Source organism: Ylistrum balloti, unplaced genomic scaffold (genome assembly GCF_031769215.1).
Source record: "Ylistrum balloti isolate Yb309-2 unplaced genomic scaffold, AGI_CSIRO_Ybal_v1 Utg369648, whole genome shotgun sequence".
Classification (NCBI taxonomy): Eukaryota; Metazoa; Mollusca; class Bivalvia; order Pectinida; family Pectinidae; genus Ylistrum; species Ylistrum balloti.
In genome coordinates, this window is record NW_026781905.1 from 843,519 (window position 1) to 858,759 (window position 15,241).

Sequence of the window (15,241 nt, forward strand, 5' to 3'; positions counted from 1 at the left end):
GAACTTCCTTCGTCAAGAGTCGTCATGTCACAATCACTCTAATCCTTATAACTATATCACGCTACCCCTGCCTTCCCATTCGATATCATCACTTAACATAATCAAATAACTAGATTTATGATGTCATAGATCCGAGAGAATCGTATTTAAAAAGACCCCTGCTTGCTATTTGGTCTTTTATTAATAGAAATCTCTGGGCTATCGCTGTCACCAGCTAGGGCGACTGCCAACTGCCATCAGCAGAGACCCAACAAACAAGCCACGCCGTTTGATGCCAGATAGCCTTAGTGGAACCGCCTAGTATATAGCACTATTCATTGTATACCATTACGGTTATATCGCTCATAGGAAAATACTCTTTGTATTAAGTGAATGTTTTTAGAAAACTAACTCTAACGAACGATACATTGCTAAAGACAATTGACGCTCATTCGATAATCAGTTTAGGTTACACAACGCTGGAAACAGTTTGCTTTAGCGGGGACGTTTTAAGAAAAAAGCTCAGACAAGTTATTGTCTAAAGTTAGTTGATAGATATATTGTTTAAGTTTTAGAATATATTTATAAAAGTATCTTCTACGGTCATCATGAAAACATCGTTGCTTTTCACTTGGATTCTTAACCTGACTGTCGTGTTCGCCCATCCCATGCAGGTAAGATTAATTATTTCATTCAGTGTTTCGTTCTCATTAGCTTTCGGAACACAGTCATGTGAACTCTTAAGGAAATAACAATTATCTCACTACATGTGGGCTGCTGGCTGGAACAAACTAATGTTATACAATGTATTGAGTAAAAGGAGACAAAAGCTAATTAAGCTATGACATTTTTAATTTTCAAAACAGGTTTCGTTTATTCTGGTATTGAATTGTAGGAATATTTCTAATTCACACAAAACTATCAGTATCATATTTCAAAAGTAAGTTAAGGAGTTTTGGAAAACATATATTTTAACAGCTGCATTTAAAAGTCTGAAATGTTCAAATGTTGATTCTGAATATTGATTAACAGTTGTGGTAACTTCTATGATTCTCATTGTATGTTTATGTTTTAACTCGGATGATCGAAAGTGACTTTTAACCTAATACATCTGTATACTTGTATCACTTATCTCATTTTCAACAGACTTTTATTTAATTGGTCGTTTGACAATGGAGCGTAAAGTTACGTTTCTATTGATAGTTAAGTGGATAATGTTTTTACGATGATAGAACACACATTTTTTATTTAAAATGTTCAAACGTATAATTGTGCAGATTATCAAAAACATAGGATGTAATTTCATATTACTAACTTAGACATACCTAGCAATACGTGTAAGTTTGGTAGTGGTCGCACAGAGAACTCCAAACACGTTCAATAGAATGACAGAAAGTACATGGCCTTGTTGTATCTTTCTGTGATGATGAGATCTATTGGACAGCTAAATTGCTCATATACAATTGTAACCCTGGTTCGTTTAAATAGAAATACGGGATGCTTAATTGTGAATAGCTCAGTGTAACAATAGTAATGTTTCATGAATGGTTTGTGTATAGAGTACGTGGTATTTCCAAAGTAATGGTGAACGTATATACAGGAATCAGCTTTACAACAGATTTAGATAGCTCTGTAGAAGCTGGGGATAAATACCTTTTCTACTGTTGATAATGTTGCGATATGAAGTTTTAGTTATGGTGGGTATCTGACGTTTAAAATCAATCAATAGTAGCGCGGTTCAGCAAACACACATGTACTTGACAATCATTTGAAATCTTCGGATAATGAAAGTTACAAAAATGATTGAATTATCCGACCAATGCGCCTATACATTTACATTTTGTCATTTCATTCAACCACTTGTAGCTTTCCAAAACCGCCTCCTAGTTTACATATTTCGGTCCTTATTATCACTGACGAGTCCTAAAAGGACGAAACCGAAGTATAATGCAATTTAATTTGTGGTTTATTCTTATTGCACCTAATCATAAATTCGTATTAAATGTTCTATTGGCCTGTGTGTCTTTTGTACTTTTATGTGTCTTATAACCAGTATGTAGTAGAAATTGTTGAATTGCCGGTAGCGATATTATTGACCAATGTAAAACGACTCAATGAAAAATCGCTCCCCCTGCACGTGCTACGATTTGTCATGCCCCAGTTAAAAGAGTGATAGCTTTTCTATTATGTTTGATTAATTTTCTCTTGTAAATCTAGCTACAATCATAAAAGTACCTATGTCTGGTATACATGCTCCTAGCAAAGCTGGAGTATATTGGATAATTCTTCCAAACCAGTGATCAATCTAGAATGTGTTACGAAAACAGCAAACAAAATGGCGCTAGATATATAGCTTGCACGATGCTGTATGAATGACAGTTCGTTATGTAAAGACAAACTATTTTTTCTATTTCAAAGCTGATAACATAATTTGCGTTACATTTTATCTAATTGGGATAAATGGCGATGTCAAAACAGAGTGTATTTTACAAGTAATAAGTCATTTGAGTTTTTCATTTAAAAAAAATACTGCCCTTAGCTGTCCATATGTCTGATACTGACTTCATTGACCATTAAAGGAAATTATTATTATTATCATTTTAAGAATCTACGGATTTGTATGATTTTCGTACATGTTATAAAAGAAGGCGATCGAATGGACGCTCTTATCCCAAACAACACATTATTTAGTCTATGGATCACATCTATTTATCTGGTGTAACTGTCATACTAATAACACTTGTGTGTATTGTGTTTCTTTGGATATTAGTTAAGAGCGCGTACTTCACAGAAACAGTTGCATCATGCAGTTTAATTAATTGTTTGGCTCTTTCGTATCTGAATCTAATTTTGCTTTGAATGATGATATGTGTGTCGTTTGTACAAACTTTGACCTCGATTGGAACGGTGGATATACGGAAATGTGATATTTTAAATCCACTGTGTTTGTACAACTCCAAATACGTGGTGAATGAAGCTTAACATTTTGTGCAATTTATTCCATTTAATATACGTGCGGTTTCGTTATGTACAGCCGAATAATGACGTCATATCGGAAAGCCAATGACGTGAGGTCACGATGTCAGGAATGTGACTGCATTTTATTCTGTTAGAAAATGAATTAGCGATAACAATCTCGGATACGAGTAAAAATCTTTCGCATTCTTAGTGATATATCAGAATGAATGTTTTCAACTCACTAAGAATTTGGTGTAAGTAGAGACGAAGAAATCCTTAGACTGCGGAAACATTTAGAAATATCATAAATGAACAATAAAATTTTCAAATATGAAATAGATTCCAAGAAAACGTGAACATACGTTGGATTGTGTTCTATATTCCTGCGGTACAAATATACTTGAAACCTAATTAGGACATGTTTGTTGGCGGTTCCGTTGTTGTAAACCTTATCCTCGTTTGAGAACGTGACATGACTAAATGGGATTGACCAAGATTAACATGGCGTTTGCTATTAAAGAACCGAAGGCGGCTGCCCTATAGGAATATCTGGGTTTTTTTCTCCAGTAGAATTTTTTTGTAGGAATCTCTGAGTAAACCTTTCATTTGTCCATATTTTGAGTTAATTTAATCAAGGTTGGGTTTTAATCAAGATTCTTTCGACGTATCGGTAATTTCTGCGTCTATGTTACCCTACAGACATTCGGAAACTGCTTTTTATAAAAAGTTATGACTAAGTTATTGAGAAGATATAACCGTAGTATATATCGTCCCAGAATTCTGTATTTCAGGCATCAAAGTCGTCATACGCCTAATGGGTTATCAATAATATCCGAAAAAAAAATTAACTGCAAAGTGTCTTTTATACATATTATCTTAACGTTGCAATGATGAACTTTGGAAGGACGAAACCTCTGCACGATGTAACTTGAAGCTATGACAGATGTATAAACTTAGGTTTGTTCGCCTTTTGTTTCCATTGTTGTACACCGTGTTCTTATTTGGGAACATGGTATGACATTACTTACTTGGATTGACTAAGATTCACAAGATAGGTTTCGTCTTACAGAAAATCTGGTCTTATTCTCCTTGTACCTCTTCAGGAGCCTTGGTGTAGATCTTTCTGTTGTTCACAGTTTGCCCTTGTTCAATTGAATTTGAGTTTTGATTATGTTTACATGTTGGCAATATTATTTTGTGACATATTTTGTCACTCATTCTTTTTTTGCCAATGTCCAATCTCATTGTTCTAGAAACTCCGAGTCATATCCTATTAAAATTCCTTCATAATTTTCTTTGTGGTTCAAAGACTATTTCGAAGAATAATTGAATTTACATTTAAATGCAAGCAAATAATAACTTCCAAATTAAAAATTTCAAAACTGCTGAAAACAATATTACCTTACTTTACAAATTGCCTTTAATAGAGAATTCACAAATTGGCATAAAAGAGTGTCTACTTTTTGAGCTTTTTTGTTTTTATTTGAGAAGCTGTAAACAAAAAACAAATGGGTAACATTAAGTAATCTATTATGTATAAGTTTGATCCATGAACTGACAAAGTAATTGGAGACCTTTGCTATAAATCCTGAGTAGTTGAATTTTCTTCACAAGTAATAAATATTTAATCATTTAATGGTTTCTTAATGGTTGCGTGTTGCGTTTTGATCGGGATTAAATGCTACCATAAAGGTCACAAAGACGATAAACATTGCATACACAACAAAGTCGTCGGGTTTAATACACGTGTACTCGCGTAACCCAGGGTTATACAAAACGATGTTCATTAATGAGGAGGCTCTTACGACTTGTCTATAGGGCTAGCACACAGAAATGTCATGACCTGGAAACATTAGCGAATTGCAGAAGACATGGAAGACAGGAAAGTGAATAGGTCTCAAACAATGTCGGAGCGGCTTGTCAATCGTAGTTATTAATTCGGATCCATCTATCACCACACCTTACAACATTTAACAAACAAAGATTTGCCTCAAGCTATATCTTGCCCCGAGTACAAACCATGTACTTAATGCATTTCTATATATTTAACTATTCCTGATGATTAAGGAGCGATTGTCGGATGCTTGTTAATACATTTTAGTATATTTCTCGCATATATGTCTGTGATATCAGTTCCCCAAGAACGACTTGAATCGTCAAATCATTTTTTATTCTGATAGTCGTCTTGGTCTATCTAGGTTATCGTAACAATAAAAGATATATCTATATTGTAGGTAGTAACGAACAGCCAATACACACGTCATGTCAAACAAACATTTGATGACAAGAAATGATTTTTAATCAACCAGAGCTTAAGAATATCAAAATCTTTAGATGTCTCTTACTTGGATTCAGCAAGGTTTACATGGCGAAGAAGCAGAAAACGCTTACTCTTCTGGAACACCTCGTCTTATTCTCCTTGCACTTGTTCAAGAGTCTCCGTGTAAATCTTTCTTTCATTCATGGTTTGTCCTAGTTTGATTGAGTTTGAATTTGAATTATGATGATGTTGACCTGTTAGTATTTTCTTTTTCTTTTTTTCTAAATTAACGCAGATATACGAGATATTTAAATGATTTTACTGCTGTATTTCTCCGATGTTTCAATTGGTTCGTTGCCTTGTTATAACCGAATGAGTATGATGAGAGAATGATGTGACATGCTCTCTATCGATCACGCATAGCTATTCGCCAGTTCATCCTGTATATGGCATACCACAGAACAACAGTAGGGCCTGTGATAGGTGAACGTGAATGAGCAAGAGTATTAAGTGTATATAGTTGGGCAAATATGTTTCCATGTTTAAGTCGCCGTGAACCTGCAGTCAAGTTATACAACATCATTAAAATGTTTGTTAATTCAGCGCAAAAATAGTAAATACGACGTGTCTCAAAAATCGTAAATTAAAAATATCAAAATCAGTTTAAAAAAAATTTGGGTAAAATGTGAATTAAAGTAAACTTTACACGAATACTCCTGAAAATGAGCAATGTCATTGAGACCAGGCATTTCGGAAGAGAAAAGCGACTTCTGCTTCGTTGACAACACCACAATATAGGTATTTAGTAACATTACATCCACAAATGAGAAAGAAACAAGGAAACTAAATGGAACTTTTATTAAATCAGAAGTATGTTATTCCATCACGATTCTGTGATACAATAGTAAGGATACTCCAGTGTCCCTGTGCTGCCGAGGTCTTCCATGACCTTATATATTTCTTATGGTTCTGATAGAGCACTGGTTTCATTCTGAACTGACCTATCCGACAACCTGTGATTACTGACACTGACGGCTAATTTTCTTCATAGATATATTAATCTATTTATTTTATAGCTTCAAGATTGCAAGTGGCAGACACCGCTAATAGATTTTAAGTCCTGAGGTTAATTCATTTGAATAGTTGAATAGTTCAGATTATACACTAGACGTTGTATCGAATATATGAGAATTGTCGAATATATGAGAATTATTGTTTGTGAGAATTATTAAATATAAGATAATTATCGAATATCGAATATGAGAATTATTGATTTCTGGGGCCAGTGTATCTCCATATTTAGATTTTGACTTTTCTTTTGATCGCTTTGGATTTTCTTCAGTCCCCTCCTAGACTTCAAATCTTATGCCGTTAGCATTACTGAAGAGTCATGGAAGGACGAAACAGCTGTATGGTGCAGTTTAATTAATTTGTTTTGGCTACACTAAAACTAACTCTAAAAACGTAATAAAAGGTTTTATCAACTGTGTCTTTTTATACAGTGTTCGCATGCTCGTTATCATTTAGGTTTTGGTTGCTAAGCGTCCTTTCTCCAAGGTTTATCATTTCTTCTGGTTCGGAAAACTATGTTCTGTATCTCAATAAGGTTTACACTTAGCTGCAGAGACATTTGATTCAATTATTATTTTGATAAGTAAGTTGTCGTTATTTTGGTGCCTTTATATTAATACAAAAAGCCGTAAAAATACAGGATTTTGTAACACTTGAAGCAACTCAATCTTGTCTTCAGACTTCAACGATCCAAGCCAGTCTGTACTATTTATCATTAATGGACAATATGCGATCATGTACAATACTGTTATAGAGAGGCCCGGCATGGCAAGCACCTTTCGACAGTTCTCGGCAATAACAATAATTAAAATGTTTTAAACAGCTATTGTAATTTAATATTTATCTGACCACGTGATCACCAGGACTTCTGGACTTATGCTCCTTGTTCAGGAATCGCCATGTAAATCTTTCTTTTGTCCTTATTGTGACCTGTTTATATTGAATTTGAGAACGAATTTAGACTATGATGAAATGCTGGCTTGTTCTTTGTTGTTTGTGAATCGTTGGCAAAGAAAAAGTTGAAATCGTGCTAATGTGTTTGTGACAGAGTGTGCAAAGAATCACATACTAAACCACAATGAGGCGAGTTTTGTATTCTATATTGGAACATTAGGTGTCCCAAGTTCCTGTGAGATGATGGCCCCGTACAAACTTTATGATAAACAGCTACTTGAAAACGTGTCTTTCACATTTACAGGCATAATTATTTCTATTCACACTATGCGGGTCATTTTTATTTGACAGTTTATGAGTGAAATAAACGTCATTAGTTTCCCTGTTGCCATGACAACGGGTTTATTTAGAATGTTACAAATGTCCTTAAAACCGCCTGTCTTTTAAAATTTCACCTACCATTCTTTTTTTTTAATTAGATGCCTATAATATTGTACAAACGACGCACACGTAGATAACAGCTTTAAATAGAAAATCCAAAATGGGTAGAACCAGATGATTATGTTTATTTCAATAAATAAAGTCTAATTAGTTATAGATACATTGTACATAGTACCTGCTATCAATAGAAAAATTAATCGTAGCGCTACTACACCCAATAAATTTGTGTTGATGGTACATACTGCACATCAGGTTATTTTCGGGGATGCTATTTTCGTGGTACATTAATGTCTTCGCGACGAGTTAATCTGTGAAATAATGAAACTCCTGTTTACAAGATACCCTTGAACATTCAGATAATGAAATTTTAATTTGTTAAAGTACAGTTCCATCAATTTAAAAGAAAATTTTGAAAATTTTAACTCGTGAAAATTACCAACTCTGCGGTAATGAATCAATATCTTTTACCTGTCTATCCAGTTTGTTTCGGATACAGTTTAAATTATTGTCACATATTACATTTTCAGGTTAAGTATTCCACACCTATGCAAATCATAGCAGATAACGATATTATCATCAGTGTCCACTAATGATATGTTTTAAGGCAATTTCCTTGTTCCTGGATCATTACCGGTTGATGGCCCTAATGACCTTTTATGTGTTGACGGGCTGTTTAGAATGCCATAATGATAATAATAATAATTGTTCATCGATCGCATTAACAGATCTTTTCATAACTGAAAAAAGAAACCCTTGGTCGTCACTTACATGAAGACAATATCCTCACTTTTTTTGTCTGAATAGAAAGAAAAAGTAAAACGGAATCCTTAATTGCCATTCCGGGATCATAGATTAATCTGTAAGGGAATAACGTTAGTGGCAAAAATTGTTTTAACATATTATAACGCTTTGTTACATTGTTCATGTGTCCATGTCATGCTTTATGCCAATTTGTAAAGATAATTGTTCAGGGTTTTTTTTTACTGAGATCGTATTGGTGAAACAATCGTCTTGGGTTTCGCTATGCCTGTTTAGACATTGACAAAATATCAGAAAATTGATGTCCATATTCAATACACGGCTGATGTTTATCAGCTTGAATGTAATTGTCGAGTTAAACTGTAATTACTCTCACTTGCAAAAAGCTACAAAAAGCCCCCAGAGGTAATAACCTTCAAGCAAACACTAATTTTAACAAAACGAAAGTAGAAATCGATATAGAAAAATGACGTCATCAGCAAGGTTTAAATGGGCTTAGAAAAATTTACACCAACACAATATGAAAATTTCACTTAAATGAAATATCCGATGTTACTGGAATATTTTAACAATTCTAATTAAAAATAGTAATTAAAAAATCAATTAATCAATCGAAATTATTTATAAATCAAAGTTCTAGCAGTAAACAAACCTGTTAGATAAAAGGGGATGTGTTATGAGCTGGTCAGGTTTAATTATCTTAATTATCTACCATTTTAATCATCTATAACTTTCATTTATCTTTTGATTTTACTGATTAACAGTTATTATATCAATCATTCTTGTCCTGCTCTGGAAGGAAACTTGAGAATATCCACTGTGATCAGGACGGTAAGCCCTTATCCTGTTGCGTCCAATTAAGGAAATTGTTTTAAAGTCATTTAAATCATGTTGAACAGGTTTGTTTTTATAAATAACTAAATATTTTCGTCCCTGATAATAAAATGGTGTGGATGTTTAGTTTTATTCTTTATTAAAAGTTAAATATTCTTATCAACAGGAAAATATCTGCTAAATGATTTGTAGACCGTCGACAAATACAGTGTTTGATATTAGTTTGACCGCCATGATCCGATCTGAAGGCCTAAAAAGTCCATGACAACTTTCCAATACAAGGAACGGCTAAGCTTTTAACCATTTATGGCGCAATTTAGATTTTTTTATCACTAAGAAACAGAAGTGGACATCACTTATCATTGTGTGACTTTATCTTAAAAAACACACAGAGTACTGCCTAAAGTCAACACACACCGTGTTAACTCAGCTATCATAATCTGTGTTGTTTTGTAAAGGTATCAGATAAAGAAAACAGCGATTCTCTTTGTAAATATTAGACACGTCTGTGCCTTCTTGATACGACTTCCGGAAACTGTCGTAAATAGATTATAGGACAGCCAATCATCGTAAGTAGGTTCCGACTTAAAACGAAAAATATTAATCGGAGGAAAGAATTATGTATCAATTGACAATGTTTGTCTTAGTAAGATATCTGTGATACCAGAATTGTAATTAAGCAATATACTGCGTATAACAGAAGTTAAGGTCAATTTGTGTATACGGAACGCTTATTGGAGTTAATTCAATATGGAAAATGTTTAGATAGCTGCTTAAGATAAATGCGCCATTGATTCGAGTTTGTGACGTATTCACATAGTTTTTACAGTTGATACCGGCTGTCGTATGTTAATATATACCATTTATCAAATCACAACAACAAAAGATTATGACAAAATTAACATTGGTGGGGTTGTAAATAGCTATTTAACAATCTGGACTGTCCACCTGGACATTATCTGAGATATAAGCGAAACCAAAAGTAAATATCACAGACGATTTCTGTACGTAATGATATGGTTTGCAACGCCTAACATGTTTTGTATTTCCCGTATATTTTTTCACGTCCTTTCTGAAATCAAAAAATACCTGATCTGTAGTTCAACGTTCGCTGGGAAAGTCCTCCTTTTTGCTATACAGCACGTGATATCTTAATAATAAGATGCTAGATATCCCTATAAAGCTACGATAATTTTTACTAAGAGGGAGCGGGTGTCTAGAGGCGGCAGCCTCGTTATCATTTCAACAATCAAGAAAGTAGAAGACACTTCTCAACCTTCCTGAACATCCAGACTTATTGTCCATATACATTTTCATTAGCCTCCATATAAATCTTCGTCTTGGTCATAGTTCGACTTCGCCTCATTGATTCTGTTGATATGTCGACATCTTCTATGCTTTTCTAAAGAACTATGGTTATCGCCCAAAGAGTACATCCCTGACGAGTTTAATCAACTTACGTTTAATCTATCTTATGCTGAACTGTAAATTTAATCAAACGACGGAAGGAGTTCACCGAACAATCTTTAATAATCCGGTAGAGAATGTCATGCCAACAAAAATAAACAACTTATGAAGAACCTGACAAAGGGTACGTGAGAACAAGACGGTGCTTGCTGCTATGTCATTACACCAGGGATGGTGGAATGTCATTTTGTCCTGAAACCAGATATCAATTTTACCTTCATTAGCTATTTTCATAGAAAACTATATCTGTTCGGTTACGTATTAGCCTCTAGGGCCTGGTTGTGTAAGGCTTAGATTTTGTGAATGTGAGAGATACTACAGTTTACGTTATATTTCATTCAGAGTAAATGTCAAGTAGGATTGTATCGCTAGATTTGGATGTCAGTTCGAATTCGAAATCATACGTATTAGATATTACATATAGCGACAAACTCTGTGCCTTGCGTTGTCTCTAATTTGATACAAAAAATGCATTTTTTGTTCAGCATGCAAATTTGCACCATCATCCTTCCCATTATTTACTTTTAAATCCTACTTGTTGTCACCAGATCTTGATTGTAAAGCCCCTATCAAACTAACAATGTCACATGAGATACAAACACCTAGCATATGGTTTAAGTAACAGACGTATTCCAAAAAATAAAATTTCCTCTCTTTCAAATAAAACACTAACAAATACTAGCTCCTATTTTTCTATTTGTTCCTTCTTTTTTAAACTCTCCAACATTTAAGACCTGCCAGATTATGATTGCTATCTTGTCTCAAGTATTAATCTATAATTTTTGGATTAATAGTAAAGGTAGGCAAAGCCAATTAACATAGAAGATCCTACATGTCCGCCGATGATTACAGTAAAAGGAAGGCCAATTAAAATAGTAGATTCTACAGGTCCGCCGATGAGATCCTAATTTGATATGTCATGAGACTTCCGGCGAGTGACATATCAATTCATATTACGAGTTTGATTAATTTCAATTTTCATTCACTCTAATTTATCATATAGCTCATATTTTTAAAATTACAGCGAACACTTTCATCCAATTCATTTTCCCATAAGACAGGTTTTTGTTACTTTGGCGGTACGTTTTTCGTTGGAATAATATGACGTCATCAATAATTGACTTTCTCTTGACATCACAAGGCCGTTCTCACGACAGAACAGGCCAAACATATGATATAGATAAAAATCCTTTTCTTTTAGGAAAGAACGATGACCTGAAAGTAGGGGGACGATGGACGGACAGTGACATCAACTGTATTTTAAAAAGATATAATCTAACACTTTATGTAAACTTAATTTTATATTTTGCATTTCTTATTCGAAAAGGTTTGCTTTTGTTATCAAGTCATTATTTTGAATTTTAAATCTTTAGGATGTTAGATGATGAAGATTTAAGACTAATTTTTTCCCAGTGTTACATTTTTTAGTGTTATCAAAATCTTGAAGGAAAAAACGAAAAAAACTATGGATTGCTCTATTTTGTTTTTAAAAAATATCAAATTTATTCGATTCTTAAAAACTTAAAAAAGGAAATAAACCCTTTTAACCGTTCACATGATACGAGGTGCTGTTTGATCGACCATTGCCCTCCTCATGTAGTTATAAATACAAATATTGAGCTAAGAGCAGTCGATATTTTAATACTGACATCTAAAAGACATTAACACCAAAGTTTATTTGATTAATACTCTGTTTAACCTAACGTCACACTATCATTTTAATTACAAAATAAATGAAAAAACTTAATTGATTACATTAAGTTGTTTATAGTCGCTGATGTAAGTCGAGGGCTACTATGAAAGGTTAATGTTCGCCCTGAACACATTAGAATGTCACCATACCAAATCACACGGCGTTGTCGACAAGGTAAACAGTCCTAGCCGCAAACGTATCATATAGATTAGTGTGTCTCTGTCTTGAAGCATGCCACATAACCGGCCTGACTTTGACTGAGAATCTTTCAAGTACGTAAATTTAATTATATCGTTTATAGGTGAGTTCTACGGCAAGACGTGTTCAATATGATTTCTGTTATATTGTGTTGCAAATGTAAATTGACAAGACAACCCTGAACGAACTCCTGCAGAAAAAAAAGCAAAATAACAAAGAAAACGATATCACATACAACTATCTCTTTTCAAATAAAATTGAAAAGTTTTGATATTTTGTGGACATTTAAAGTTTTATAACCAATTACCGCAAAAATATCCATCGAGGCGCGTGCTTAAGTGAATATTGTATCGTAATTCACCGGCAGACTTGACTAAATATAGCTACTGAAGTATTAATTACATAGAACCTCCCAGAAATTGAAGTGGTGCATTAAACGCTTGAAAGTCAAATGAACTGAAATCTAGGACATGATTTGGAAGCTTTCGACACTTTCCGTAAACGAGAATATTTTTTTTCGTTTACGGAAAGTTCCGAAGATTCCCGATTACAAATATACCTTACTTAAACAGGAAGTTACGTTACCGACAAAAAGATACACTTATATGAGGTAAAATAGGTAATGCCAGGTAATACATTGTTGAATCGAATCTATTACTACAGTTGACAGCTCGTAATGTGTTTATAAGTGATATACATTATCACAATGCTATTTATATAACGATTCTTCCTTTGTATACATCCTTTAAGACAAATAAAATCTTATTATCTCTTTCTGTATGTATCTCTCCCTTCCCATCTTGTCTCTTTCTCTGTGTCTCTCTCCCTCCCTATCCTGTCTCTGTCTGTATGCATCTCTCCCTCCCATCCTATCTTTTTCTGTATGTCTCTCTCCCTTCCGATCTTCTCTCTGTCTGTATGTCTCTCTGTTTCTGTCTCTTGGCCTGTCTCCGTGTCTGTCTGTCTGTCTATATCTCTCTCTCACTCTGTTTGTCTCTCTGTCTCTGCCTCTGTGAGCATGTGTACTCTCTCTTTCTCTCATTCCCTTTGTATGCCATTCATTACTATAATTGTAGCAAGATGGTGTACTTTTAGCAAATCCGAACATGATTAATCAAGTGTTTTTAAATAATGCCAAACTATACATTCCCAAGCATTGCCCTGTTTAAATCGATCTGATTTGTTCATTTCATTTCAAGAGAAATGTTGCATCCCAATTGCAATTGTTGTTGTTTTAGTAATTAAGTAGGGTAACCAACTGCCATTAAGCATTCAATCGACCAGTACGTAGCATTATATAGATTTCCCAAGACACTCATAAACCATGGCCATGTCCTACTGGCTTGGTTAGCATGACAACTCAAATGATGTAGCATTTGTTCTGAACATGCCACATCAAAAATAAATTTGCTACAAAGTCAACATTTAGATATAATACAAATTGAGAAAATGTAAATATTTTGAAAATTCTAACTAATTAAAAAAACGATCTTTACGGATTATTTTGGAATATTTTGCTCAAACATGAATGAACAAAGCACCATGCTTTATGAAGGTTATTACATACGTCGCGTGCTGAAAGATAATCACAGTTAATTGCTTGTACCGATTTCTCTGTAACACTAAGTCAGCATTGTTAAGTAAGATTTGGGGATGCTATCCTGAACTCTCTATGAATAACTTTAGACTTCATTGACTCCATGCTATCCCTTTATGTACAAGTAAGAGCCAGGCAATTTCATCAGACGAATACACAATGTGGTGGACACTAAAGGGATGTCTCTAATTTAAATATAAATGTGTTCGCTAGTTATACTAATGTAAGTAATGGTTTAAGTTATTACAGATGTTGATTATTCTGACTGACCAAGGTTTACATGACATTTCTCTTGATCACTTTGGATTTTCTTAAGTTGCCTCCTCGGTCAAGGTTCCAACATTTCAGCCCTTCACATCACTGACAAGTCCTAGAAGACGAAACAACAGAACAATACATTTTAGTTTTTATTGTTTCTAACTTTAGATTGGTATCAAATTGTGCTATTCACTTGTGTGCTTATATACAATACTCGCCTTCATAGGGATTAAAGCCTAAAACAGTACGTAATAAAACACTAACAGAATATATATACATATATTCATATAGTCTTCGTAAAATCTGTTATTTGTGAGCAAACGTCTTTCCATTTGGTGCAATGTTAAATAAAAGCAATATAAACAATCGTGTTGCTTTACTAGTCGGGTCAGGTGCAAATAGCTTGGAGTATTATAATTTTCTTTTTTTGCCATGCCTATAAAACTATCGTTAAGATAATGAGTATGTGAAATGAATTGAATACACACATATATATATAGATAGGTCCGTGATGACCGCAGGCCATTCGTAAAAGTAGGTATTGCAGCCGAAGTCATATGTAACATCAAGTGCATTGAATGTGTCGGGTCTCACACAATCAATATCTCCTAAACTATTAAACAGTCGATCAACATATTGGACAACTGGTTCAAATGCACATCGATCATTGAACATTGTTTTGTAAATTACGAGATTTCGAGATATTTCGCGAAAGGCGGTTTGATGAAAAATATCGTTTTATGGTTGCCATTAAAACAGCATTTGAAGTTTATACCGTGTCAATATGACGGATGTGTTTGATTATCCTTATTATGCCTGGTTTAATTAACTG

At 33.9% G+C, this 15,241-nt stretch overlaps 1 protein-coding gene across 1 annotated transcript in view; it reads left to right on the forward strand.

Moving 5' to 3' along the window:
- The first annotated feature begins 587 nt into the window (after positions 1–587).
- LOC132556228 (corticotropin-releasing factor-binding protein-like) overlaps positions 588–15,241 on the forward strand; it is a 33,716-nt gene continuing 19,062 nt past the window's right edge. Inside the window, exon 1 of the mRNA XM_060220625.1 lies at positions 588–653. Coding sequence (XP_060076608.1) covers positions 588–653 — 66 coding nt within the window. The remainder of the gene's footprint in view (positions 654–15,241) is intronic.